This window comes from Oncorhynchus nerka, linkage group LG20, assembly GCF_034236695.1.
Source record: "Oncorhynchus nerka isolate Pitt River linkage group LG20, Oner_Uvic_2.0, whole genome shotgun sequence".
Classification (NCBI taxonomy): Eukaryota; Metazoa; Chordata; class Actinopteri; order Salmoniformes; family Salmonidae; genus Oncorhynchus; species Oncorhynchus nerka.
In genome coordinates this window covers 66855873-66881523 of record NC_088415.1, presented here as the reverse complement: position 1 = coordinate 66881523, position 25651 = coordinate 66855873, and the positions used below count along the sequence as shown (strand labels likewise).

The 25651-nt window shown below is 44.4% G+C and overlaps 1 protein-coding gene across 1 annotated transcript in view; it reads left to right on the top strand.

Annotated features, from left to right (window-relative positions):
* The window catches only part of LOC115102994 (tensin-3-like), an 89421-nt gene that overhangs the window by 26862 nt on the left and 36908 nt on the right, over positions 1-25651 (top strand). Inside the window, exons 5-13 of the mRNA XM_065005690.1 lie at positions 1059-1123; positions 8446-8529; positions 9124-9236; positions 10177-10237; positions 11746-11821; positions 12005-12134; positions 12348-12413; positions 12939-13040; positions 21192-22448. Of these exons, the coding sequence (XP_064861762.1) occupies positions 1059-1123; positions 8446-8529; positions 9124-9236; positions 10177-10237; positions 11746-11821; positions 12005-12134; positions 12348-12413; positions 12939-13040; positions 21192-22448 (1954 nt within the window). The remainder of the gene's footprint in view (positions 1-1058; positions 1124-8445; positions 8530-9123; positions 9237-10176; positions 10238-11745; positions 11822-12004; positions 12135-12347; positions 12414-12938; positions 13041-21191; positions 22449-25651) is intronic.

Genomic DNA, 25651 nt, shown 5'->3' with positions numbered 1-25651 from the left:
CCCAAGGGTCCCAGCTACACAACATATTGTCATTTTGTTTGGTAAAGTCCTTCTTTATATCCCAAAAATATCAGTTTAGTTGGCGTGCTTGATTCAGTAATCCACTCTTTCAACATGCATACAAACAAATCCAAAAAGTTACCAGTAAAGTACATCCAAACAAGTCAAACGATGTTTCTAATTAATCCTCAGGTACTCTAATATCTAAATAAACGACACAATTTACAACGGAGAATAGTATGTTCAGTAGGGAAGATAAATAAGGAAGAGCGCGCACCTCATTCATGCGCGCAACAAGACTACATTTCTAATGAGAGACACCTTGGAAAAACCAGAACTACTCAATCATTTTTCAAAAAACAAGCCTGAAACCCTGTCTAAAGACTGTTGACATCTAGTGGAAGCCATAGGAACTGCAATCTGGGAGGAATTCCTTTGAATATCCCATAGACAATCATTGAAATGGACTGTGATCTCAAAAAACGTTTTCCGGATGGGTTTTCCTTGGGTTTTCACCTGCCTTATCAGTTCTGTTATTTTATCAGTTTTAGAAACTTCAAAATGTTTTTTATATGCATATCCTAGTTTCTGGGCCTGAGTAACAGGCAATTTACTTTGGGCGTGTCATTCACCCAAACTTCCGAACACTGCCCCCTAGCCCTAAGAGGTTAGCAACTTAGCCAACAGGTTAGCTTTCCCTGCTAATGTTTTACCATTGTTTCACATGTTTATTGATGTAACTTGTTTAACCGAACATTGTGAAATGCAGTGAAACGTGTCTAGGGTTCGAAGGACTTTCCACCGCGGTAGTGCAAATTTGTTTAAGTTTTAGCAGGAGCTACTTCCGTTTTGCGATGGGGTTCATGGGTAATGGTTCCGGGGAGTTCAACAACTATTGCTATTTGTTTGCTGAATAAACATTAGCTGTTTATTCAGAATGTAATGTTTTTTTAAATGATTACGCAGTGGCAAAATATGACTTATCTTGTTACATTCTCAAAGTATTGTAGGCTAATGCTCTCTCTATCTTTCTTTCTCCTCTCTCTCTTGTATTTCAGGGTGGGAAAGGCCGAATTGGAGTGGTCATCTCATCATTTGTGCATTTCACCGACATATCTGCCAGGTAGGCTAACTGCTGCAACCAATGGCAGCTCCCATGGCTTTTCCGTCAATTAATTTATGTGACTTTGCTCAAACCCTTATATCCTCATCAACTACAACCACATCTCAGATAAATATAGACACAAGTATAATCTTTCACAGTGCCTGAAGACTACTGGCCTACTCAGCCCTTTCACTGTGTCAGAGCGTGACCACTACTGGCCTACTCAGCCCTTTCACTGTGTCAGAGCGTGACCACTACTGGCCTACTCAGCCCTTTCACTGTGTCAGAGCGTGACCAGCCCTTTCACTGTGTCAGAGCGTGACCCTACTGGCCTACTCAGCCCTTTCACTGTGTCAGAGCGTGACCACTACTGGCCTACTCAGCCCTTTCACTGTGTCAGAGCGTGACCACTACTGGCCTACTCAGCCCTTTCACTGTGTCAGAGCGTGACCACTACTGGCCTACTCAGCCCTTTCACTGTGTCAGAGCGTGACCACTACTGGCCTACTCAGCCCTTTCACTGTGTCAGAGCGTGACCACTACTGGCCTACTCAGCCCTTTCACTGTGTCAGAGCGTGACCACTACTGGCCTACTCAGCCCTTTCACTGTGTGTCAGCCTACTCAGCCCTTTCACGTGACCACTACTGGCCTACTCAGCCCTTTCACTGTGTCAGAGCGTGACCACTACTGGCCTACTCAGCCCTTTCACTGTGTCAGAGCGTGACCACTACTGGCCTACTCAGCCCTTTCACTGTGTCAGAGCGTGACCACTACTGGCCTACTCAGCCCTTTCACTGTGTCAGAGCGTGACCACTACTGGCCTACTCAGCCCTTTCACTGTGTCAGAGCGTGACCACTACTGGCCTACTCAGCCCTTTCACTGTGTCAGAGCGTGACCACTACTGGCCTACTCAGCCCTTTCACTGACCACTGGCCTACTCAGCCCTTTCACTGTGTCAGAGCCTGCGTCAGCCCTTTCACTGTGTCACTGACTGGCCTACTCAGCCCTTTCACTGTGTCAGAGCGTGACCACTACTGGCCTACTCAGCCCTTTCACTGTGTCAGAGCGTGACCACTACTGGCCTACTCAGCCCTTTCACTGTGTCAGAGCCTGACCACTACTGGCCTACTCAGCCCTTTCACTGTGTCAGAGCGTGACCACTACTGGCCTACTCAGCCCTTTCACTGTGTCAGAGCGTGACCACTACTGGCCTACTCAGCCCTTTCACTGTGTCAGAGCGTGAGTCAAACAATAGTTATGGATATGGGATCAAAGGAAAGCCATAAGTCAGACATTAATGATAACAGAGCGTAACACCATTTGTCATTTAGCACAAAGGTCAATGTAATTTTTCCTGAATGGACATGGAAATTAATTTAGTAATGAAATGTGAGTTTCAGTAAGGCACTTGAGTTCAAAATCATTTCCCTTCAAGGACATGCAGTTCCTTTTGGATGAAGCTACACAAACGGAGATGAACGATATTAACACATGGTCATTTCCAGTCTGAAAGTCTATTCAGAGGAGCTGCAGCTAGGGTAATCCCTAAAGTCATCAACTGACAGCACACATTAAGGCAGAAAGCGGGTTATAAGGTCAAGGGAAGTGTTGTTTGTGTGTGTGTGTGTGTGTGTGTGTGTGTGTGTGTGTGTGTGTGTGTGTGTGTGTGTGTGTGTGTGTGTGTGTGTGTGTGTGTGTGTGTGTGTGTATGTGTGTGTGTGTGTATGTGCATGTGTGTGTGCTTTCGTGTCAGAGAGAAACAGAATATACATTCAGGACCCAAATTACTGACACTCTTGATAAGGAGGAGCAAAAGAGACAGTATGAATTAAATAATACAAATACTATATTGATTGCTAAAAAATGGGCAAATTCTATTATGTTATACTAATACAATTGATCAGAGATCAAGAGGGTTTAACAAGTAATAAAAAATCTAAAAAAGGATAGGGGTAAAAATAATTGGCACCCCTGTTTTCAAAACTTGACAATGAGCTTTTTTCTAAAATGTTTTATGAGAGAACATATTGAGAACATATTGGGAGGGATCTTAGACCATTCCTCCATACAGAAATCCTTCCAGATGATGTGTTTATGGACTGCCCTCTTCAATTCAAACCATAGGTTTTCAATGGAGTTCAAGCCAGGAGACTGGGATGGCCATTGAATTTAAAAAAAATTGTGGTCAATAAACCATTTCTTTGTGTATTTGATGTGTGCTTGGGGTTATTGTCTTGCTGGAAGATCCACCTGTGGTCAAGTTTCAGCCTCCTGGCAGAGGCAACCAGGTTTTTGGCTAAAATGTCCTGGTAATTAGGTAAAGTTCATGACCTTAACAAGGGCCCCAGAACCAGTGGAAGCAAAATAGCCCTTTAACTTCAAAGATCCACCACTATATTTAAGAGTAAGTATGAGGTACTTTTCTACACATGCTTCCATTTTTGACGCCACTGGTGTGAGTGGCCAAAGAGCTATATTTGCATGTCATCAGAACATAGCACCGCCTACAGTTTGCTAAATGGCATTGGCACCTGATTGGAAACAGAGGTGTCATGCCCATAGGGGGCACAGAGGCACATGTCACTCAGATTTGTCCCGTTTAACACTATAACTGCTAAAGAAGTCATTTTTATTACTCTCCCATTTTTTTAAAGTCATGCCACCCTCTGTCCTTGACTTTTCCTAAATAAGTCTATATAAGACACTGTCGTTGTTAGAATATTAATACCACAAACAGAACTGGAGTTATAACCAGTTTTAGTATGGTATGACGTTTTTTAATAGTTTTCCCTGTTGCCCCTCCTTCTCCCAACTGTAGGGCCTGCTCCGCTCCTTCTCCCAACTGTAGGGCCTGCTCCGCTCCTTCTCCCCACTGTAGGGCCTGCTCCGCTCCTTCTCCCAACAGTAGGGCCTGCTCCGCGCCTTCTCCCAACTGTAGGGCCTGCTCCGCTCCTTCTCCCAACTGTAGGGCCTGCTCCGCTCCTTCTCCCAACTGTAGGACCTGCTCCGCTCCTTCTCCCAACAGTAGGGCCTGCTCCGCTCCTTCTCCCAACTGTAGGGCCTGCTCCGCTCCTTCTCCCAACTGTAGGGCCTGCTCCGCTCCTTCTCCCAACTGTAGGGCCTGCTCCGCTCCTTCTCCCAACAGTAGGGCCTGCTCTGCTCCTTCTCCCAACAGTAGGGCCTGCTCTGCTCCTTCTTTGACAGTTGAAAGTGCAATGCCCAGCTGAAAATCACCCTTATAATTTCCTCGAAACTGAACCAAAACTATACCAAAACTATTTTCACACATATAACAACAAATTAAATAATTGATGTAAAGTCTGATGGGGAGAAAGGGGGAAAATGGGTGAGTTGATCATAGAAATCGAACAATGCAATGTATGTAATCCCCAACTGTGAAAGAAGAACAGGGCAGGCCATTCTATTGTTTTCATCCATTATAATTCTAATCTTAAAATGTAATGTTCCCTGTATCAGTCCACAGAATCAAAGCATCTTATTAGGCTACTCTGGCCTACTGGGAATAGGCTACACAGTGAGAGCGTGTGTAATTGTACGTGCAGAACAGCTTTTAATGTCTGGGAAAATATCCACATTGGGCAGCAGGTGAGCGAGTTTCGGAGAATGTGGTGATGAGGCTTGCGCAACCTTTCTTTGGCAAGGGGAGAAATGTCACCATGGACAATTTATTCACTTCACTGTCATTGGCGAACAAGTTGCTTGAAAAGAAAACAAGTCTGGCCGGCACCATGGACAAAGTGAGAAGGGAGCTCGCTCTGCGCAAAATAAGGCACCGGCACAGCCATCATGCAACAGGGCTGAAGAATGAAAAAAAGACAGGACACAATAAAGAGAAAACTGGAGACTATTACACAATACAACCAAACAAAGGTACACTCTTAGAAAAAAAGGTGCTATCTAGAACCTAAAAGGGTTCTATTGCTGTCCGCAGGAGATCCCTTAGAAGAACCGTTTTTGGTTCCAGATGGAATCCTTTCGTGTTCCATATAGAACCCTTTCCACAGAGGGTTCTACATGGAACCTTAAAGGGTTCTCCTATGGGGACAGCCGAATAACCCTTTTGGAAGCATTTTTTCAAAGAGTATATGTCAAAGAGTGTCAAGCAAGTGAAAGTTTCGAAAATTGTGTCTTCTGTTAGGACAAGGGATAACAGCTAAATGAAATCCACTGCGTGAAGACGCACACAAGCAAAAGCTGACAATAATTTACTCGTTTTGAATGCTGTTGCCGTGGAAATTCGTACACAGGGACACAGTCAATCTTAAATGAATCATTGTTTATTAACAGTGAACCGGAGAGATTCCAACAAAATGCATGCACCATGATGAACGTCTGTCAGGAGATCTAACAGGGCAGTCCCGTTAGTTCCCTTATATATTGACAAGCTATATTTGCATGATTTAGCTTATTCATCAATCACAATTAATGTTTGCTTCATACATGTAACGACCAATACTGGGTCATGTACAGTATGTGACAGACCAATACCTGATAAGGCTTCCTCTCTCTAAGCTGAAACCTTGAAACTGAGATATCCCTTTCTCTAAACAAGGTTCTGGACGTACTGCCAAATTGGAGATTCTGATAGTGAGGACTCGTTCAATCAGTCACTTGCATGAACACATAAATTGGTTTATAGAGACGCACAAACAGAACACATAAATTGGTTTATAGAGACGCACAAACAGAACACAGAAATTGGTTTATAAGAGACGCACAAACAGAACACAGAAATTGGTTAATAGAAAAGCACAAACATAAACATTTCCATAACACTGTCATTGTTTTTAGAATTTTACAAAAATAAGTAAATAAGTATTAAGACCCTTTACTCAGTATGTTGTTGAAGCACCTTTGGCAGCGATTACAGCCTCGAGTCTTCTTGGGTATGACTCTACAAGCTTGGCACACCTGTATTTGGGGAGTTTCTCCCATTCTTCTCTGTAGATCCTCTCAAGCACTGTCAGGTTGGATGGGGAGCATCGCTACACAGCTATTTTCAGGTCTTTCCAGGGATGTTCAATCGGGTTCAAGTCCGGGCTCTGGCTGGGCCACTCAAGGACATTCAGAGACTTGTCCCGAAGCCAATCCTGCATTGACTTGGCTTTGTTCTAAGGGTCGTTGCCCTGTTGGAAGGTGAACCTTCGCCCCCTGTCTGAGGTCTTGAGCGTTCTGGAGCAAGTTTTCATCAAGGATCTCTCTGTACTTTGCTCCGTTCATCTTTCCCTCAATTCTGACTAGTCTCCCTGTCCCTGCTGCTAACAAAAATCCCTACAGCATGATGCTGCCACCACCATGCCTCACCATAGGGATGGAATTGGCCAGGTGATGAGCGGTGCCTGGTTTCCTCCAGACGTGATGCTTGGCATTCAGGCCAAAGAGTTCAATCTTGGTTTCATCAGACCAGATAATCTTTTGGCAAAATCCAGGCAGTTGTCTTGTGCCTTTTACGGAGGAGTGGCTACTTTCTTTCCACTCTACCATAAAGACCTGATTGGTGGAGTGCTGCAGAGATGGTTGTCCTTCTGGAGCTCTGTCAGAGTGACCATCGGGTTCTTGGTCACCTCCCTGACCAAGGCCCTTCTCCCCCGATTGCTTAGGTTGGCCAGGCGGCAAACTCTAGGAAGAGTCTTGGTGGTTTCAAACTTCTTCCATTTGAGAATGATGGAGGTCACTGTGTTCTTGGGGACCTTCAATGCTGCCTTGACACAATCCTGTCTTGGAGCTCTACAGACAATTCCTTCGACCTTATGGCTTGGTTTTTGCTCTGACATGGACTGTCATCTGTGGAACCTTATATAGACAGGTGTGCGCCTTTCCAAATCATGTCCATTCAATTGAATTTACCACAGGTGGACTCCAATCAAGTTGTAGAAGAATCTCATGGATGATCAATGGAAACAGGATGCACCTGAGTTCAATTTTGAGTTTCATAGCAAAGGGTTTGAATGCTTATGTAAATAAGGTATTTCTGTTTTTTAAATTTTAATACATTTCCCCAAAAAATCTAAAAACCTGCTTTTGCTTTGTCATTATGGGGTAGTGTGTGTAGATTGATGTAGATTGATATCCATTTTAGAATAAGGCTGTAACGTAAAACAAAATGTGGAAAAGGTTAAATACTTTCTGAATGCATCATTGCTTTTGTGCTGAGATTTACTATTCATCAAGGCCACTTATAATAATGTTTAGGCTACTGATGTTGTCATCATTTGAAAGTGGGTCTTTTATTTTTTTAGGCTGGGGTATTCTTTTATTGTTGTTGTTATAAAAAATAGCTGTTACCATGTTTCAAAACGTATTGGAAACATTTGTGTTTTTTAATGTTTTTTGGTTTTTGCATATAGCGTAGAGTAACATTATCTAATGAAAATGCTAATGTGCTATTTAAAAGAATTGTATTCAAATGTTACCAAAGGCATTCTTAAACACAACCAAATTGTTATTTTTGCAATAGTATATATATATGAAATGTATTAATTACACTGCTAGAATGTTGCAGTCAGAATGACTTGAAGGCGGTTCCATTCAAGGCCCAGCATTTCTAGTGTTAAAAAAACTACAAAATGATTATAATAAAACATTTGTTTGTGTTTATCTCTGTAATACTACTAACCTCAATTTATGAAGTTTGCTTTAGCCCAGATAGGTTCCCAATATCCCACCCTCATAACTACCTAAACTATTTCAGGCTATCAATCAAGTTGGAGTAGTTAGTTTGATGATGCAGAGATGCAGGTTATTTAAAAAAAAGAGGTATTATTAGAGATGCAGAAAAATATACATTTTTTTGACATAGAGTTAAGCACAATGATTATGGCTCTAGATTGTAGGAAAAAGCTGTGTCAGGCGTTTGAAAAAGTATAAATTCTCCAACTTATGGATGGGGGCCTGGCCCCCCTATGGACCAACCCCCAGCCATCCTCACGTACTTTGTGCCCCCTCAGATTTTTGGGGTGCATGATGCCCTGATTAGAAACCTGTGGTTTGAATTGAACAGGGCAGTCCATAGGGGCAGACGAAGGATATCAAGAATCTGGAAAGGTTCTGTATGGAGGAACGGTCCCTCTAAATGTGTTGAATATTTGTAAATGTTTGTTTACAGTGTGTCACTCCACTCAGTCAGCCAGGAGGGTTTCTGGTAATACTCAGATGACTTACGCTCAGTTCAGTTGAATTCACTCTTATTTAAAACTAAAGCTCTTATCTACAGCTTACTTACCATGATTGTCATGCTTACTCTGTCAGTGTTTAAGCCCAAACAGGAGGGTAACTCAGTATTTAAGCCTAAATCATGTCTGTGTCTGTCTTGCATAGTGCTGATCAGGCCCTGGACCGCTTTGCAATGAGGAAGTACTACGACGACAAGGTCTCAGCATTAATGACACCCTCTCAGAAAAGGTAAGACCTCTTCTCAGGCATAATATGAATCTACTCTTTTAGTATTGAGAGAATGCCCATTGTGTGATAAGGATGGTGAGGTAAAGGTGTTTTCCCACACCCAACACACACACACACCCACACACATATCCCTCTCCGCCCACCTTAGGGCAGGTCCCTGTCCCACCTGAGCCAATAGAAAACCTTTTGCGTGTCTTGGTCTTGTTAATTCATTCCCATAGAAAAGGGCCCGTGATAATCATGCCATTGTGAGTAATTGAAACAGAATGGGATCCCGTGGTGACCTGGTGTAATCTTATCCTGCTGCATCACACTGAATCACTGTGACTCAGTCATACCCTGGGCGCCTTTGTAAGAATGTCCCCATCACAAACACACAACCTCAATGGATCTTCAGAAAAGTAACATTCCCATGCGTGCTACAGTATCTGTGTTATACTTGTCATGGTTGGACCCAGCCATTGATGTAATTGTTGTAAGTGATCTGTTGTTGTTTACTTTAACCTACAGTATATGCAGAGGGGTTTAGCTAGTGAGGATCCTCTTGCTAGCTATTGTGTGGATTACTGTATCTCTACTATTCTGCCATGCCAGGTACGTTTGGATCCTGAACAGTCTCCTGAGTGGGTCGATGAAAATCAACGCCTCTCCACTGTTCTTGCATTGCATCATTCTACGTGGGATACCAAACTTTGACACTGCAGGAGGTAACTTACTACCTGCTTTTGTTCACATATCGGCCCACTAGGATAAAAAAATAAATAACATTCCACTCATTGAGAAGCTAGAAGTCTGACAAATAACTACCAATAGAATCCCTATGTGCTTATCTAGAAAGAAATTGGCATTTTGGAAAGCTTGCATGCTAAATGAACCTGTCCTTTCCCTCGGACTGACACATGTGTATGCACGCACATGCACATACATGAACACGCACCACAGAATAACTTTTTTTGTTTGTCTGCCAATAACATGGAGAATTTTTTTGTTGATTTCACTTTGAATTTACGTTAGTTGACAATTCAACCAAATGTAAATAAAAACTAGACGTTGAAATGACTTCTGTGCCCAGTGGGTGGTTTTTTGCAAGGTGGCAAATAAAACAACCAAATAAATCAACCTCTGATTTCTTGTCATTGAGCTGGAGAAATTTGTGAAGGGCAGCTATGCTAGCTTGGTCACCGGGTCTGATTCTATAAATATTTTTTTTACAATGTTCCTGCCCCCCAACCATCGCTCAATAATAAATTGGCACTTGGCTGAATCTAGTTGATGATAGTGAATAGGTGCTGGGGAAGATACTGAACCCCCGATGCGTACTGAGAAACGTACGCCACATAGATATGACCTGAACAAAGATGTGATAATTAGTATCAAACTGAGATCCAAAATAACTAGAATGGAGCATTCACCATTCATCTGTAATAGCCCACAAGATGCTTGAGGGAAAGTTTTTATGCCATTTTGTTAGCACGTATTGTGAATTGAAACCTACCTGAATCAATGGTTGATAATACACACATCTTACGATGCAGTTTATTGATGTGAATAATATTCAAAGAATTTTTGTTCCACACTTTTGCCACAACAAAATTGATCTCGCAGTACTATATTTCTCTTCTCATAATACAATCATTTTTCCCCCAGTGTGTCGGCCATACCTGAAAGTCTACCAGGGAATGCAAGCTGTCTACTCCTCGGGGGTCTAGTAAGCACTCGTTTAAGTTTCCAATTTTGTTTGACAATAAGTGACACATTTTATTTTTTAATAACAATTTGTTGTTCTAATTTGCCCGCTCTCTGTGAGTGTCACTGAGGGAGTTAGACTCTATACACCGCTATACACCGTCACTTTTGCCCATGATACATGGAGCAGTACTCTGCGCCGCCCGGTCATATTGGGTGCGTTCCTCTGCCCAGTCGTTTCTGACGCATTCCAGATCTTACAACGCCTGGATAGACAAGTATCAGCTAACCACATCATATGTTATAGCAATCTGGTGCCTGACGGCACAGTCGATGACGTGGCACGCAACCTTTGGTTTATGCATGCAACGTCTGAGCAGGGGAAGGCAACCTATGTCAACAAGGCAGCATGGTGCATCATTCAGAAATACACGTCTTTTCCATAAGACGTGCACACATTTTTATAATAGTTTTCCTTTGGAATGCAGCAGATGAAGCACGTGTGCGTTTTTATCCAGACTAAACACAACTTTGGCATATGAATACTCAGAATCAGTCATTACTCCAGGTGCTTGACATACGTCAGTTTGGATTTAGCCTACTTTGGCTTTCAACGGGGAGCCCGGCTCGCGCCGGGAGGCAGCCCTGTCTCAAAACAATGCAATCACTTTTCACCTGGTGCAAACCAGGCCCCCAGTGTCCGGTCTGGAGCAACCACAGGAGGTTGGTGGCACCTTAGTTGGGGAGGACGGGCTCGTGGTAATGACTGGAGTGGCATCAGTGGAATGGTATCAAATACATCAAACATGGTTTCCATGTGTTTGATGCCATCCCATTCGCTCTGTTCCAGCCATTATGATCAGCAGCCTCCACTGGTAGCAACCTAGCGGTGCCAAAAGCCCTGGTCTGATAGACTACAGTGTGTAGCAAATTACGATTACAAGAATGGCCAACCTCAAAAAATGTAGACGGACGCTTTGGGCTCTAAAATGTGCTTATTATGATCAAGTTTAATCCCCACAGCGAATTATTTAAAAGTTCGCTACAAATCAAGATATATTTCATTAAATAGTGATCCCTTCTGACTACTATATTTGTCATCACGCAGGACCACATGTTGAGATAGACCGATCACTCATGCACACGCTTCTTGGCTGTTTATGTCCAAGTCTTCCGGTATTGATGCCGACGTCATCTAGCAGTGTTGGGTTAACTCTCTCAGGCAGGATGAAAATGACTATAATGTTGATCCTTTGTTAGTTACGGCCATTTTCACCATGATCTTTAGCAATTTCTGGGTGCCATTCAGCCTCATTCAAAAATATGGCGAGCTTCAAATTCAAATACTTCCGCCTTCGTGAGCCATTGGGAGTTTTCCATTGAAATACGTGGATAACGTCAGCGCTAACACTATCTACTGGTTTTAATGTCTATGGTGCCAACTCTGTCCACCTGGGCCATCTGCCCACCAGGGAAACCTGGCCATCATAGCATGTTCTCTCTGATTGGTTGTTTGTCTCTATTACCCAGTCACATTGGGCCTGGACACAGAGACAGGATATGTATCAGTCTGGAACCTGCTCAGATGTTAAAGGGAGACATCATGGTAAGAATAACATCTCATAGCATCACATAACATATCCTACAGAATGTACTGGGTATACCATACAAGAAGAAAGATACAAGTTATGACCGATTAGACTTACACACATAAAATAGTTTTTGTAAGGTCACATGAACACACACACAGACAGCTGTTACAACAGCCAGTCTTTCCATGTTCCTGCAGGTGAAGTGTTACCATAAGAGTGATGTCACTTTGGAGCGCGAGGCGATCTTCCGGCTCCAGTTCCACACAGGAGCAGTGCAGGGCTACAACCTGGTGTTCGAAAAAGAAGACATGGAGACTGCCAATACAGGTCTACACACATTGCCGTCACAGGATTTTAAAAAAACTACTGGACTTCCTTTGGGTTTAGCTCATCCATTAGTAAAAACCAATCATGTGTTCCCATAGACTGTAATGTATTATGGCTTTCTGGGAGAATCTCAGTCATAGGCAGAATCATTCATCTTTCCATGGCATTCCAATGCAGCCACACTCACTCCATTCCTTTGTGTTTCCTCTGCAGATCACAGATTTCTGGCTTACGGGAAAGTGGAGCTGGTGTTCTCTGAGGGCCCGGAGAAAATCCCAGGTATTTTTCTAAACTCCTATAACTCAGTTAGAAAAGCAGGAGGGTTTGAAAACCTCCAGACACATGGTCCTTTCACCACCCAGCTTCCCCCCTCGATCCCCCCTCTTTTCCCCTCTACCCCCTGCTGAGATGAGGATGTGGAAATCCGTAGAGGGGAAATGTAGTGTGAAGTGTGTGCTGACAGAGAGGTAAAGGAGCACAGCATGCCCTTCCTCCCAGCCCCACAGGAGGGAGCGTGAGTGTTGTGTGTGTCTTTGCGTGCATATATGTGCTCTAAACAACTCATAAAATGTAACATTCCTTCAACTCTTAGTTGCAAGATGAAAACACTCTGGCCACAAATCACTGACAGAAAATAAACAAAAATGGCTTCTGTCCACAGAAAGTTTAAACCTAGAAGAATGTCCCACTGATCCCTTGTTGTTGATTGAACCCTACAATAATGTCCCACTTATTCCTTGATGTTGATTGGACCAAATAAGAGTGTCATACAATGATTCCTTGCTTTTAAATGGTATCCTGTAGGTGCAGAGCGCTGGCAGAACGGGGCAGACATAAGTGTGGACTACAACACAGCCGACCCTCTGACACGATGGGACTCTTACCAGAACATAATTGACGCGGAAGGTAGCAGCATTCACTTGGACTTACTTCTTCTCATTACAATGTGAAACATAAAGCTTCCAGTCACTCTGCATTAATATCATATTGTCCACCATCACTAACAACCAAGTTCATCAAGATAAACCAAGCAATATCTGTGGATCATGCACTTACATTGACCAATAGTGCCAGGAGTTTTATCTGACCGCATTACTTGATGAGTAAAATCTCTGGGCAATATCTAGGCTATCTCTGTCAGGAACAACTCTCGATCCTAGCTGCATGCTACATTTTTAACAACACAGGTCCATGTACACCCATTAAAACCAACCAAATCTGGGTCAGTCAATATTTGCTTTCTAAATGAATGGAGATCCTTCCTTAGAGGGCCAAGTGACAACTACAGTATTTTTTTCAATGCAGAGCTTCTAGCGAGACAGATCTCGCAGCAACCCTGTAAACCTCACGTTAGTCTCAGTACTGCAGAGCATGATAGATTTTGGGGTGCGTTTGTAAATTCCCTCTGGCCGTCTACTCCGATTTCCGAGCACTCTCGTCTGTGTGCCAGAGCGCAGAATAACTGGTGAATTTACGATCGCTTAACACCAGTTGAATATGGCCGATGTCAGTAAACATTGGTAAGAAAGCGTAATTAAAATGTTGCTAGCAGTATAGTTAGTCACCAATGCTCTGGATAAAATGAAAACAGCCTAACCAGCTTTGCAAGGGCGAGTAAAATGTTCAAAGTGAGCTGTTATCTCATTTGTGTCTGGAAGTAGGTAGCAAGCTTGCCAACGTTAGCCAGTTAGCGTGGGTGCTTGACAGCGCGTTGTTAGGGGTGTGTTTGTAAATTCAAATTGGAGTGCCAGAGTGCGCTCCGAGTGCTCTCTGGGTGTTTGTAAATTCAGAGTGTTGTCAGATTGTCCGTTCGTAAATTCAGAGCGCACACTGTTGAGCGTTGCTAAATTCATCAGTTATTCTGCACTCTGGCACATTCAGACGAGAGTGCTCCGAAATCGGAGTAGATAGCCAGAGTGAATTTATGAACGCACCCATTACCATTAGGTAAAACCATTAACGTAGTCAGTCTCCACCGGCTTGGTTTATGTGTCTTTACTTGTACCAGGGCAATTCCTATGGAAACATTCTTTATTTACAATGGTAAACAGAGGAAATGAAAGATAGTATCTTTCCCTTGGTGTACCAAATGCAGAAGATTCAAATCAAACTTTATTTGTCACATTCGCGGAATACAACAGGTGTAGTAGACCTTACCTTGAAATGCTTAACCCTCCTGCTGTGTTCTGGTCGAATTGGACCAATTCACAAAACATAGTTAATTTAATCAGATTGTCATAAGGTTCCATGACTTTGTCCACAAAGGGCATCTGAACACACAAGATAGATGTTGATGATTTTCATAACATTTAGTGTTTTATTAAACCTGTGGTGTTCCCGATTCATTAGAAATGAATGGGTGAGTCTACAATTAGTGTATCAGATTGAGTTCAGGCACATGCCCATCCATCAGATGGACACACTTCCTCTCCCAGACCCCCACATGCATATGTGTTTGAGCACACACACACACACACACACACACACACACACACACACACACACACACACACCTCACTCCCCTTCTTGCCTTCCATGGCAACCCCCACAGGAACCTTTCTCCAATAGAATCTTTCCTCCACGGGAACCACACCTGTTGGCATTCTCACAAACAATCGCAACATTGTTTCAATAATATATAGAACTTTTCTCACAGCTCTGGTATATAAAGCTTTTTTGAGTCCTTGCTCACAATTAATTCTGTGGCAGCACAATGACCAAACGATATACTGTATGTGAGGCTCTTGATCATATCTTTGATCATGACAGTGGTGAGGAGGAGAGTCCTTGTTAAACTTTGACACAAAGTAGTCTGTGATAAATAGCACAATGTTTCATATGAGTATTTGTTATAGTTAAAATAATCCAACATTGTGCTTTTTTTTACTCAAAACGAGTTGTATGAGCTCAGGTCAATGAGGCCTTCAGGCCATAAAAAGCAAATAGAAGTTCAAAACTTGTAATGTTCACAATAACTTAAGTTGATAAAAAAAGATCTAACACAACATTAGGTGATAATATATGTATTATTATAGATTTATAATCAGCTATAATGGGGAGGTCATTTTGGATCGGGACACATAATTAATTAACATACAACGAACACAACAGGAGGGTTAATTACAAGCCTTTAACCTACAGTGCAGTTTAAGAAAGAGTTAAGAAAATATTTACCAAATAAAATCAAATAAAAAATTATAAAATAGTAACACAATAAAATAACTATAACGAGGCTATATACCAAGTCAATGTGCAGGGTTACAGGATAGTCGAGGTCATTTGTACATGTAGGTAGGGGTGAAGTGACTATGGGCGGGGGGTGGGGGGGGTGTCAATGTAAATAGTCCGGGTGGCCATTTGATTAATTGTTCAGCAGTCTTATTACTTGGGGGTAGAAGCTGTTAAGGAGCCTTTTGGTCCTAGACTTGGCGCTCCAGTACCGCTTGCCGTGTGGTAACAGAGAGAACAGTCTGACTTGTGTGACTGGAGTCTAACATTTTTTGGGGCTTTTCCTCTGACACCGCCTAATATATAGGTCCTGGATGGCAGGAAGCTTGGCCCCAGTGATGTATTGGGCTGTACGTACTACCCTCTGTAGTGCCTTCTGGTCAGATGCCGAGCAGTTGCCATACCAGGTGGTGATTCAACCAGTCAGGATGCTCTAGAATCTAGATGAGTCTAGATGGTGCAGCTGTAGAACCTTTTGAGAATCTGAGTACCCATGCCAAATCTTTTCAGCCTCCTGAAGGGGAAAATGTGTTGTCGTGCCCTCTTCACGACTGTCTTGGTTTGTTTGGACCATGATAGTTCGTTGGTGATGTGGACACCAAGGAACTTGACACTCTCGACCCACTCCACTACAGCCCGTCGATGTTAATGGGGGCCTGTTCGGCCCGCCTTTTTCTGTAGTCCATGATCAGCTCTTTTGTCTTGCTCACATTGAGGGAGAGGTTGCTGTCCTGGCACCACACTGCCAGGTCTCTGACCTTCTCCCTAGAGGCTGTCTCATCGTTGTCGGTGATCAGGCCTACCACTGTTGTGTCGTCAGCAAACTTAATAATGGTGTTGGAGTGGGTGAACAAGGAGTACAGGAGGGGACTAAGCACGCACCCCTGAGGGACCCCCTTGTTGAGAATCCGCGTGGCATACGTTACCACCTGGGGGCAGCCTGTCAGGAAGTCCAGGATCTAGTTGCAGAGGGAGGTGTCCCAGGGTCTTTAGCTTAGTGATGAGCTTTGTGGGCCCTATGGTGTTGAATGCTGAGCTGTAGTCAATGAACAGCATTCTCACATAAGTGTTCCTTTTGTCCAGGTGGGAAAGGGCAGTGTGGAGTGCGATTGAGATTGCATCATTTGTGGATCTTTTGGGGCGGTATGCGAATTGGAGTGGGTTAAGGGTATACAGGATGATGCTGTTGATGTGAGCCATGACCAGCCTTTCAAAGCACTTCATGGCTACCAACGTGAGTGCTAAGGGGCGGTAGTCATTTAGGCAGGTTATCTTCGCTTCCTTGAAACATGTAGATATTACAAACTCGGTCAGGGAGAAGTTGAAAATGTCAGTGAAGACACTTGCCAGTTGGTCCGCGGATGCTTTGAGTACACGTCCTGGAATATCTAACTATGAATTCTCAGAAGGCAGCCCGACCTCTGCCCCCTTTTTCTCCATATTTTTCTTCACGCAAATGACGTGGATTTTGGCCTGTTCCTGAGAAAGCAGTATATCCTTCACAGTGCCTGTTTGCAGGTAGTTTCTGGATGCTCTTTGCAGTGTTAGTACCATAGGGAATATGGAAGCACTGGAAAAGTAGTTCCCTAGAGATTATTATAATTGTTTTATCAAATGAATGGGCGTGCTTCGACCAACCCAGTTACACAGACGCGGGTGTGATCTCTCTCTCTCTCTCTCTCTCTCTCTCTCTCGCTCACTCACTCACTCACTCACTCACTCACCTCACTCACTCACTCACTCACTCACTCACTCACTCACTCACTCACTCACTCACTCACTCACTCACACACTCACTCACTCACTCACTCACTCACTCACTCACTCACTCACTCACTCACTCACTCACTCACTCACTCACTCACACACACACTGTCAGGGCATCCCTTGCTGCTCTGCCAAATCTTTCCTCTCAGCCGGTGAATTCACAACAACTCACCAGAATAGAGAAATATGGTGACATTAAAACATGAATCCACCCAGGCCTGTTGTACAATAAGCATTTTATATACAATACCAATATAAGCCATTTGATAATAAAGACAAATAGTTATAGTTGCTTTATTTGAGAAACTACTACACAATCTTAAAGTGAGGTTAGCTTTTATGTTTGAAGTGCTAGATCAAGAGTCTCTGGGCATGTAATGAAAGAGCAAACATTGGATGTGAAAAGATTAATTAAAGGCAAACGACAGCCTAAAAAAACTATTTTTCACTTTCTCCTTTTCATTGAGTCAGTGAGGCATTCCTGTGGAATATTTACAGCCTTGTTTTCTCATGTAAACTCTAGACTAGAGACGAAAGATTGGGAGCTCTACTGGAATTCAGCAGCTACTTACCAGTCTGTTTGATTTGGCAGCTCCCAGTGTCCCTCTGACTGCCTGTCAATCAGCTTAAAGACAGCTTACCACTTCAGTGTTAGGTATGTGGAAGGACAACATCATTTACTTCAATGGCTTTTTAAATTCCCCTTCCCCCCATTCAAAATGTGGGTTTATCCACTAGTGTGAATTAAGTATTGTGTTTGATTATGGGTTGTTCTTTATTGAGGGATATAATGCTTTACTTCACACAACATCGCGGAAACTGCTCTACTCTTTCCGGGATCGATTTCCTCCCCATCAATAGAAACAAATCCAGCCAATGTGTGTTTTTTAAATATTTTTGTTGAAAAAGTGTACATGCATCAGAGGATGTCCAAGCAATCAATGTATGTCAACATCGACATAACCCCATTTGAGTCAATTACAAGAGAAAGTCTAGGCCACAACAGGCTTGTCCTGTACCGAGGGCTCCCCTCTCTCTCACCTCTGTTACTGCATCTAGCTCCCAGTAAGAAAGTGAGTCAAACCAGAGCCATGGAACAGGGCCCTGGTTTGACTGCTGGATTAACGAGGAATGTGTTAGCTGAGGGCCGTCTGGCTGGACCCCAAACGGGAGCCCAAACGGAAGCTAGGCCAAGCCACGCAGGCCAGGGGTGATGGAAATGAGGATGGTGATGTTGATAGTTAAATAAGCTTTATGACTCACAGGCCTGGCATACAGTATGAGAGGAGGAGGAGGGATGGTAGATGGTAATAACACGGATGTGAATGGAGCAGGAGTGACAGCAGTGTAATTTCGGAGGTGTAGCAACAACAATTCCTCTGGGGGTAAAGAATAGTTGGGAGTCGGAGCAACAGTTTTGCTGCCACATTCCCATTTGCCTTGTGTTTACAGAGTGTCAAGTGTTTTTTTAACAACATAATAACCTAAGAAAATGGACAATTTAGAACAAAAAGTTGTTTGATAAATTCCGACATAAAATGTAGATTTAGGATAGATGAAATGGTTCAAAGATGAAGACCACCTGATGGGGCCATACCTGATGGACCTCAGTCTTGCCAATGTTTGTCTTCTGATAGAAAAAAAAACTGTCAAAACTATTGTTGAACCCCATAATTGAGGTTAGGGCACATCTGTTTCCATGCTGGTGTTGTACGGACGCCAGGCATGTCATTTCATGATACACGAGAGCGAAAGAAAAACAACCTGGCTATCCCAGGGATTTCATAAACCGGCAGAGAGCGCCCAACTAGAAGGTAGGCTTGCTCTGATTAAAAAGTCTGTCTTTACGGTGTGAAAGAAAGAGGGATTGAAGAGAGGGAAAGGAATGTTGTTTTCATTCTCAGACCCTCTCTGCCTCTCGTTTTCTCTGTGTCCCTCTCTTCCTCCCTCCTGGCAGAGTAGTACCCTGATGCAGCCAGGGCATGAGGTCGGATTACAGCTCACCCCAAGGGCCCGGCCCCACCCCCCACCCCCCTGCCCCCACCCCCTTGCCCCTCCCGACTTGTTTACATTCTTCTGTCCATATTTGGAGAACTCAAGGTCCCCCATTGTGTGGAGTGCAAACACCCTCACCTTCCTTCTCACTGCTAGGAGAGAGGGAGAGTAGAGCCAGTGTGTGTGGTTGGAAGACCTCTGTGGGTTTCTGATCCTGGTCACTATCTGTCAGCTAAACTTCCTACTCTTCATTTCCCATCCTCCTCTCCATATCATCTCTCTGTTTCTCCATATTGGTATGCGGGAGATGGTGGTTGTCTGGTGCACTTATTTACCTGCAGTCGGTGAAGGAGAAGGTTAGAGCTGTGGCTGCATTACTTTCTTGAAGGAAAGGTTAGAGCTGTGGCTGCATTACTTTCTTGAATGAGAAGGTTAGAGCTGTGGCTGCATTGCTTTCTTGAAGGAAAGGTTAGAGCTGTGGCTGCATTGCTTTCTTGAAGAAGGTTAGAGCTGTGGCTGCATTGCTTTCTTGAATGAGAAGGTTAGAGCTGTGGCTGCATTGCTTTCTTGAAGAAGGTTAGAGCTGTGGCTGCATTGCTTTCTTGAATGAGAAGGTTAGAGCTGTGGCTGCATTGCTTTCTTGGAGGAGAAAGGGGACCGTGAAAGAAGAGTAGGAGGGGGGGAGGGGGAGAGAGAAGTGGGAGGGTGACATACCGAGGGAGAGAGTGGAGGGATGACATATGTCTTCAGAAGTGTTACCACCTTGCCAGTTGGATTGTTGTAGAGGGATCTGTTGGACTACTCCTCAGAGTTTGGACCTGGACTGTAGCCTGGTGAGGAGGCCTGAGACATGCTGTAGAGAGCCAGATGTGAGTTCCAGAGAACCGTGTGTGTGTGTGTGTGTGTTGAGGGGGAGGGTATAATTTATCATGCGTGTCTAGTATTCGGATCCTACTTACAGCCCTGTTTGCTTCAGGAAAGGGAAGTAATTCACACCGCTAGATTGAGACAAAGGCATGTCCTTTGTTGAACTACAGGCGAGTGACACTGATTATGGAATGGTGCTTTTAACCTCGACTTTACCACAGCTTTTGGTTGCACTTCAAATATGTACATTGAACTCCATTCGGTAAGCACTGACCAGGCTCCTTGTCCTGTTAGCTAACTCAAAGTCTTTTGTTTTTCCCAGAGTAATTTATCCGAGTCCTGAGAGAGGGCGCAGGTGGATTTTACCGTGCTGCTTTCCATTTGACCTCTGACTGTAGTTCACTTTTTCTGCTGAGGGTCGAACATACAGTATGTTGCAGGGTCAGAGGGCGGCGGGGAACGGTAGGTAAATCACGCCACGGTGAGGAATGCAGAGGTCAAACATAGTGGCTGACTGGCCACGGACTCAACAGTACCTTGACTGCCGGATATCAGCTCACAGGCAGACAGTCGGATGGATGCTTGGCTTTCATTACCAGTTGCTTATATAACCTGAACACGAGGAACACCTTTGTCTAACGTGCAGCACAAGGTACGAACGAGAGTTATAGTGCTTGATAAGAGTTAAAGTGCTAGTTGTATGCTTTTATTTCATTAGAATGGTTAGACTCATGATTCGTTTTGCCGTTTGTGTCGTTTTGGTTTGAGATTGAGGGGAAACTATTCAGTGGTGCACAGTTGTCTGGGAGAACACTCTTGTTATGTGCAGTGAGAAGTGCTGATCGTTCCCATGCTTTGCTATTCTTACAACCTGTAGTCTACTCATTGTCCACCAGCTCTGTAAATGTGTCATGAGAGAAGAATGTCTCACTTATTTTCATACCTCTCAGTTGATGTGTGTGTTCATTTGTGTCTTTGTACATTTGTGTAACCCTGTTTGTTTTTATCAGACAGCTGTACTTGTTGTTCAGTGAACTTATTTGTCTATGTGAAAAAATGATTGTCTTTTGTGGTCATGTGAGCGTCTTTGTGGTCATCTACCTGTACATATGTGTGTCCATGTGTTTGTGAGTGGTGATGTCTGTGTGTGTCTCCGTACCAGCTGACTGCTTGAAGCCGCTGCATCTCTTGTTGTTCCAGTGCCCCGCTCTCAGGGACTGGCCCAGGATAAAGCCTCCCCATCCAAAAGGAGCCCTAACGGGGAAGGATCCACCACCGTGACCCTGGCCCGTGGAGCCCACCAAGCCACTTCTACCACCAGCAGTCCCGACCACAGCGACCACGCCCTGTCAGCCAGCAGCGACTCAGGCCTGTCCAGCACCTCTCTGTGGACTGACAAATCCCCAGCCCCCATCACCACAACCACCAGCTCCAGGCCCCAGCAAGGCCCCAGCCGTCAGGAGAAGGCCCAGCTGAAGCGCCTGCTGAGCGGGTTCGGCCTGGAGGAGATGTCTGAGTGCGGAGGAGGGGGGCCAGGAGTGATGACCATACAGAAACGGGCCCCAGCCCAGGTGCATGGCAACGGGGACCTGCGGCCCCCCAGGGAGAGGGAGACGGACATCCTGGATGATGAGGTCCTCCTGTCGGGTCACGACCTGCGCAGCGTGGACAGCCTCGGGACCCTGTCGTCCTCCTGCCACAAGAGCAGCCAGAACTCCTTGCTTTCAGATGGCTTCGGTAGCCCTGGGGGAGAGGAGCACCAGCTCCACCACCACCAACCCCAGCACCACCACCCAGCCCCGGCCACAATGGAGGAGTACGAGAGAGCCTACGCAGAGGCCCGGAGGAGCTGCTTTGGCCAGAGGAGTGCCTCGGTCTCCACCCCCGCCACCGCCATGCCGATGCCCAAGCAGCAGGTCTACCGGCAGGGCAGCTACTCCACACACACCTGGGTGCGCCAACAGCAGATGGTAGCAGCCCATCAGTACGCCTACCTGCAGGCCGAGGAGGGTGAGGAGAGGGAGAGGTACCCAGGGGACAACAAACCACAAGGGGGAAGCCCACCCAAACCTCCAACCCCTACAGTGTCACAACAAGGACCCGTGCTGAGTATGAACACTGCTGCCTTGAGAACGGTGGTGGCACCACAGACACACAACGAGCAGCCTCCTGCAGTCGTCAACGATAACAACAACAGCCGAGACGAAGAGTTCAACTCTTTGACTGTGGACATTGATAACTCCATCGACCAGCTCAACCAGTTGATCATGGACCTGGACCCCACGTTCGTGCCTGTCCCCACACGCTCCAGCTCGGTCAAGAGGAACGGCGGGGAGCATGTGAATGGCTCAGCCACCACAAACGCCACCTCCACCACCTCCACCCGGTGCCCCAACGGAGTCAGTCCCAGAGTCACAGAGAACAGTAAAGCCGCACTGCAAAGCACACAGCCGTCAGGTAAGACAGCAAGTTCTGGGTGTGGTGATTGGTGGTGGTGGTGATATGAATGGTGGTGGTTGTAATAATGGTGATGTTTTACAATGGTACTGGTGGTAGTAATGTTAGTGGTGGTGGTGGAAATGTGATCCAACATCTGCACACAGCAGGGCATCGTGAAAAAAATGGTGGTGGTAAGAAATCAATGAGACGATTGAAGAGTTGGTGATGTTTCTTTTCAAATCTTCACTTCTCTTACAACACAGTGTTAACTTTTCCCAAACACACCGTTGCCCTCTCCTACCTTGAGAGCTGTTAGCCAATGTAAATAGCAGGCTTCCTGCCAGCTTTTCAGATGTTTTCTGCGTGTTTCTGAGGAATAGGCCGTTGTCGAGGCTTGTCTGTGTACAACTGTCTCACTCGGAGAGCGAGATAGAGAGAGATGACTGTCATCAGCTCTGTAGATCTAGGCTCATAGCTCTCAGCTCAGGTGCTCACTGAAGCCACTTTTATCAGTAGAGACACCAGCTTGACGTGTCTTGCTTTCAGAAGACAGTATCTTAAAGGGAATATTACAGCTGTTGGAGTCAATGTCAGCAGGTCCCCTTGCATGTTGTCCATCTAAAAGAATAGAAAACCCCAAAAAGTGGAGGAATATTCTAACTTACTTGTATGTTTTGAATATTACAATAGTTCCCCTCTAATAACCCTTATGTACAGATCAGCTGCCAAATATTGTATTTCCTCTGGATATTAGCCTGACTGATATTATGCCATTGGACACAGACTGAAACAATGTGCCAAAGAATCCTAGGAATGTTAAGTACTTATCAATGACTGAAAAGTTGCCTAGGTCTCCCACCAGCTTTGGACCTTAGCCATTCACAGTGTTTTGGTCTGTAATCTGAAATCAGCTAATTTCACTATCTCACTTTTGTTTGTTTCCCGCTATCAGCAATACGTATCTTACAGCTAGCTATTCAAATGTGCATATGCAATCTTACACTCTTACTAAAACCACAAATGTTCTGTATTTTTCATTTCACCAAACGTAGCTGTATCTTAAGTTGTTAAACTTGTGAACGTTGTTGACTCAAGGACGGCAGTGCATTCATTGACTCTGGGACTGTGGTCCACCATTTTGTTTCTAACTGGAGTGTGCGAGTGTGGTCTGGCCGTCAGTAGAGTGTGAATCACTTTAAAGATATTTACCTGGAGCAGCCAGTGGGAACAGAAAGAGGTGAGCACAGTGCCGGGAGGAGGACCAAGGAATTTCCAAGCAAGGAACAAGTGTGCCTTGAGGCATTGCATTTTCCATCTGATTCCAGATACTTGTACCTGTCTGTGCATATTGGCTACATACTCTAGAAAGCCTAGACACACAGCACAGTATAGTACAGGAACACTCTGTGTTTAGTTTATTTACAACAATGCAATCTATGATAAATGGCCATATACAGTGCCTTCAGAAAGTATTCAAAGCCTTTGACTTTTCCATATTTTGTTGTGTTACAGACAGAACTTCAAATGGATTAAATGCAGATTTTGTGTCACTGTCCTACACACAATACCCCAACATGTCAAAGGGGAATCATGTTTTAAGACCATTACAAATCAAAAGCTGAAATGTCTTGAGTCATTTCAGAACCCCTTTGTTATGGCAATACACCCAGTCAATACACCCAGTCAATACACCCAGTCACTACACCCAGTCAATACACCCAGTCAATACACCCAGTCAATACACCCAGTCAATACACCCAGTCACTACACCCAGTCACTACACCCAGTCAATACACCCAGTCAATACACCCAGTCACTACACCCAGTCAATACACCCAGTCAATACACCCAGTCAATACACCCAGTCAATACACCCAGTCACTACACCCAGTCACTACACCCAGTCAATACACCCAGTCAATACACTCAGTCCAATACACCCAGTCAATACACCCAGTCAATACACCCAGTCAATACACCCAGTCAATACACTCAGTCAATACACCCAGTCAATACACCCAGTCAATACACCCAGTCAATACACTCAGTCAATACACCCAGTCACTACACCCAGTCAATACACCCAGTCAATACACCCAGTCAATACACTCAGTCAATACACCCAGTCAATACACCCAGTCAATACACCCAGTCAATACACTCAGTCAATACACCCAGTCACTACACCCAGTCAATACACCCAGTCACTACACCCAGTCAATACACCCAGTCAATACACACAGTCAATACACCCAGTCAATACACCCAGTCAATACACCCAGTCACTACACCCAGTCAATACACCCAGTCACTACACCCAGTCAATACACCCAGTCAATACACCCAGTCAATACACCCAGTCAATACACCCAGTCAATACACCCAGTCAATACACCCAGTCATACACCCAGTCACTACACCCAGTCAATACACCCAGTCAATACACCCAGTCAATACACCCAGTCACTACACCCAGTCAATACACCCAGTCACTAAAAAGATACAGGTGTCCTTCCCAACTCAGTTGCTGGAGAGGAAGGAAACCCCTCAAGGATTTCACCATAAAGCCAATGGTGACTGAAAACTGAGGATGGATCAACAACATTGTGGGTTACTACACAATACTTACCTACATGAATAAAGCATGTACAGAACAAACATATTTCAAATGATGCATCCTTTCTGCAATAAGGCACTAAAGTAAAACTGCAAAAAATGTTGCAAAGAAATACACTTTATATCCTGAATACAAAGTGTTATGTTTGGGGCAAATCCTACACAACACATTACTGAGTTCCACTCTCCATATTTTCAAGCATGATGGTGGTTAAATAATGTTATGGGTATGCTTGTCATCTGAGTTTAATAGGATAAAAATAAACAGAATAGAGATATGCACAGGCAAAATCCAACAGGAAAACCTGGTTCAGTCTGCTTTCCAACAGACACTGGGAGACAAATTCACTTTACAGCAGGACAATAACCTAAAGCACAAGGCCAAATATACACTGGAGTTGCATACCAAGATGACATTGAATGTTCCTGAGTGGCCTAATTGCAGTGTTGACTTAAATCTGCTTGAAAATCAATGGCAAGACTTGAAAATGGCTGTCTAACATTGATCAGCAACCAACGTGACAAAGCTTGAGGATTTGTTTTTATAACAGCGTGCAAATATTGCAAAATCCAGGTGTGTAAAGCTTTTAGCGACTCACAGTTAG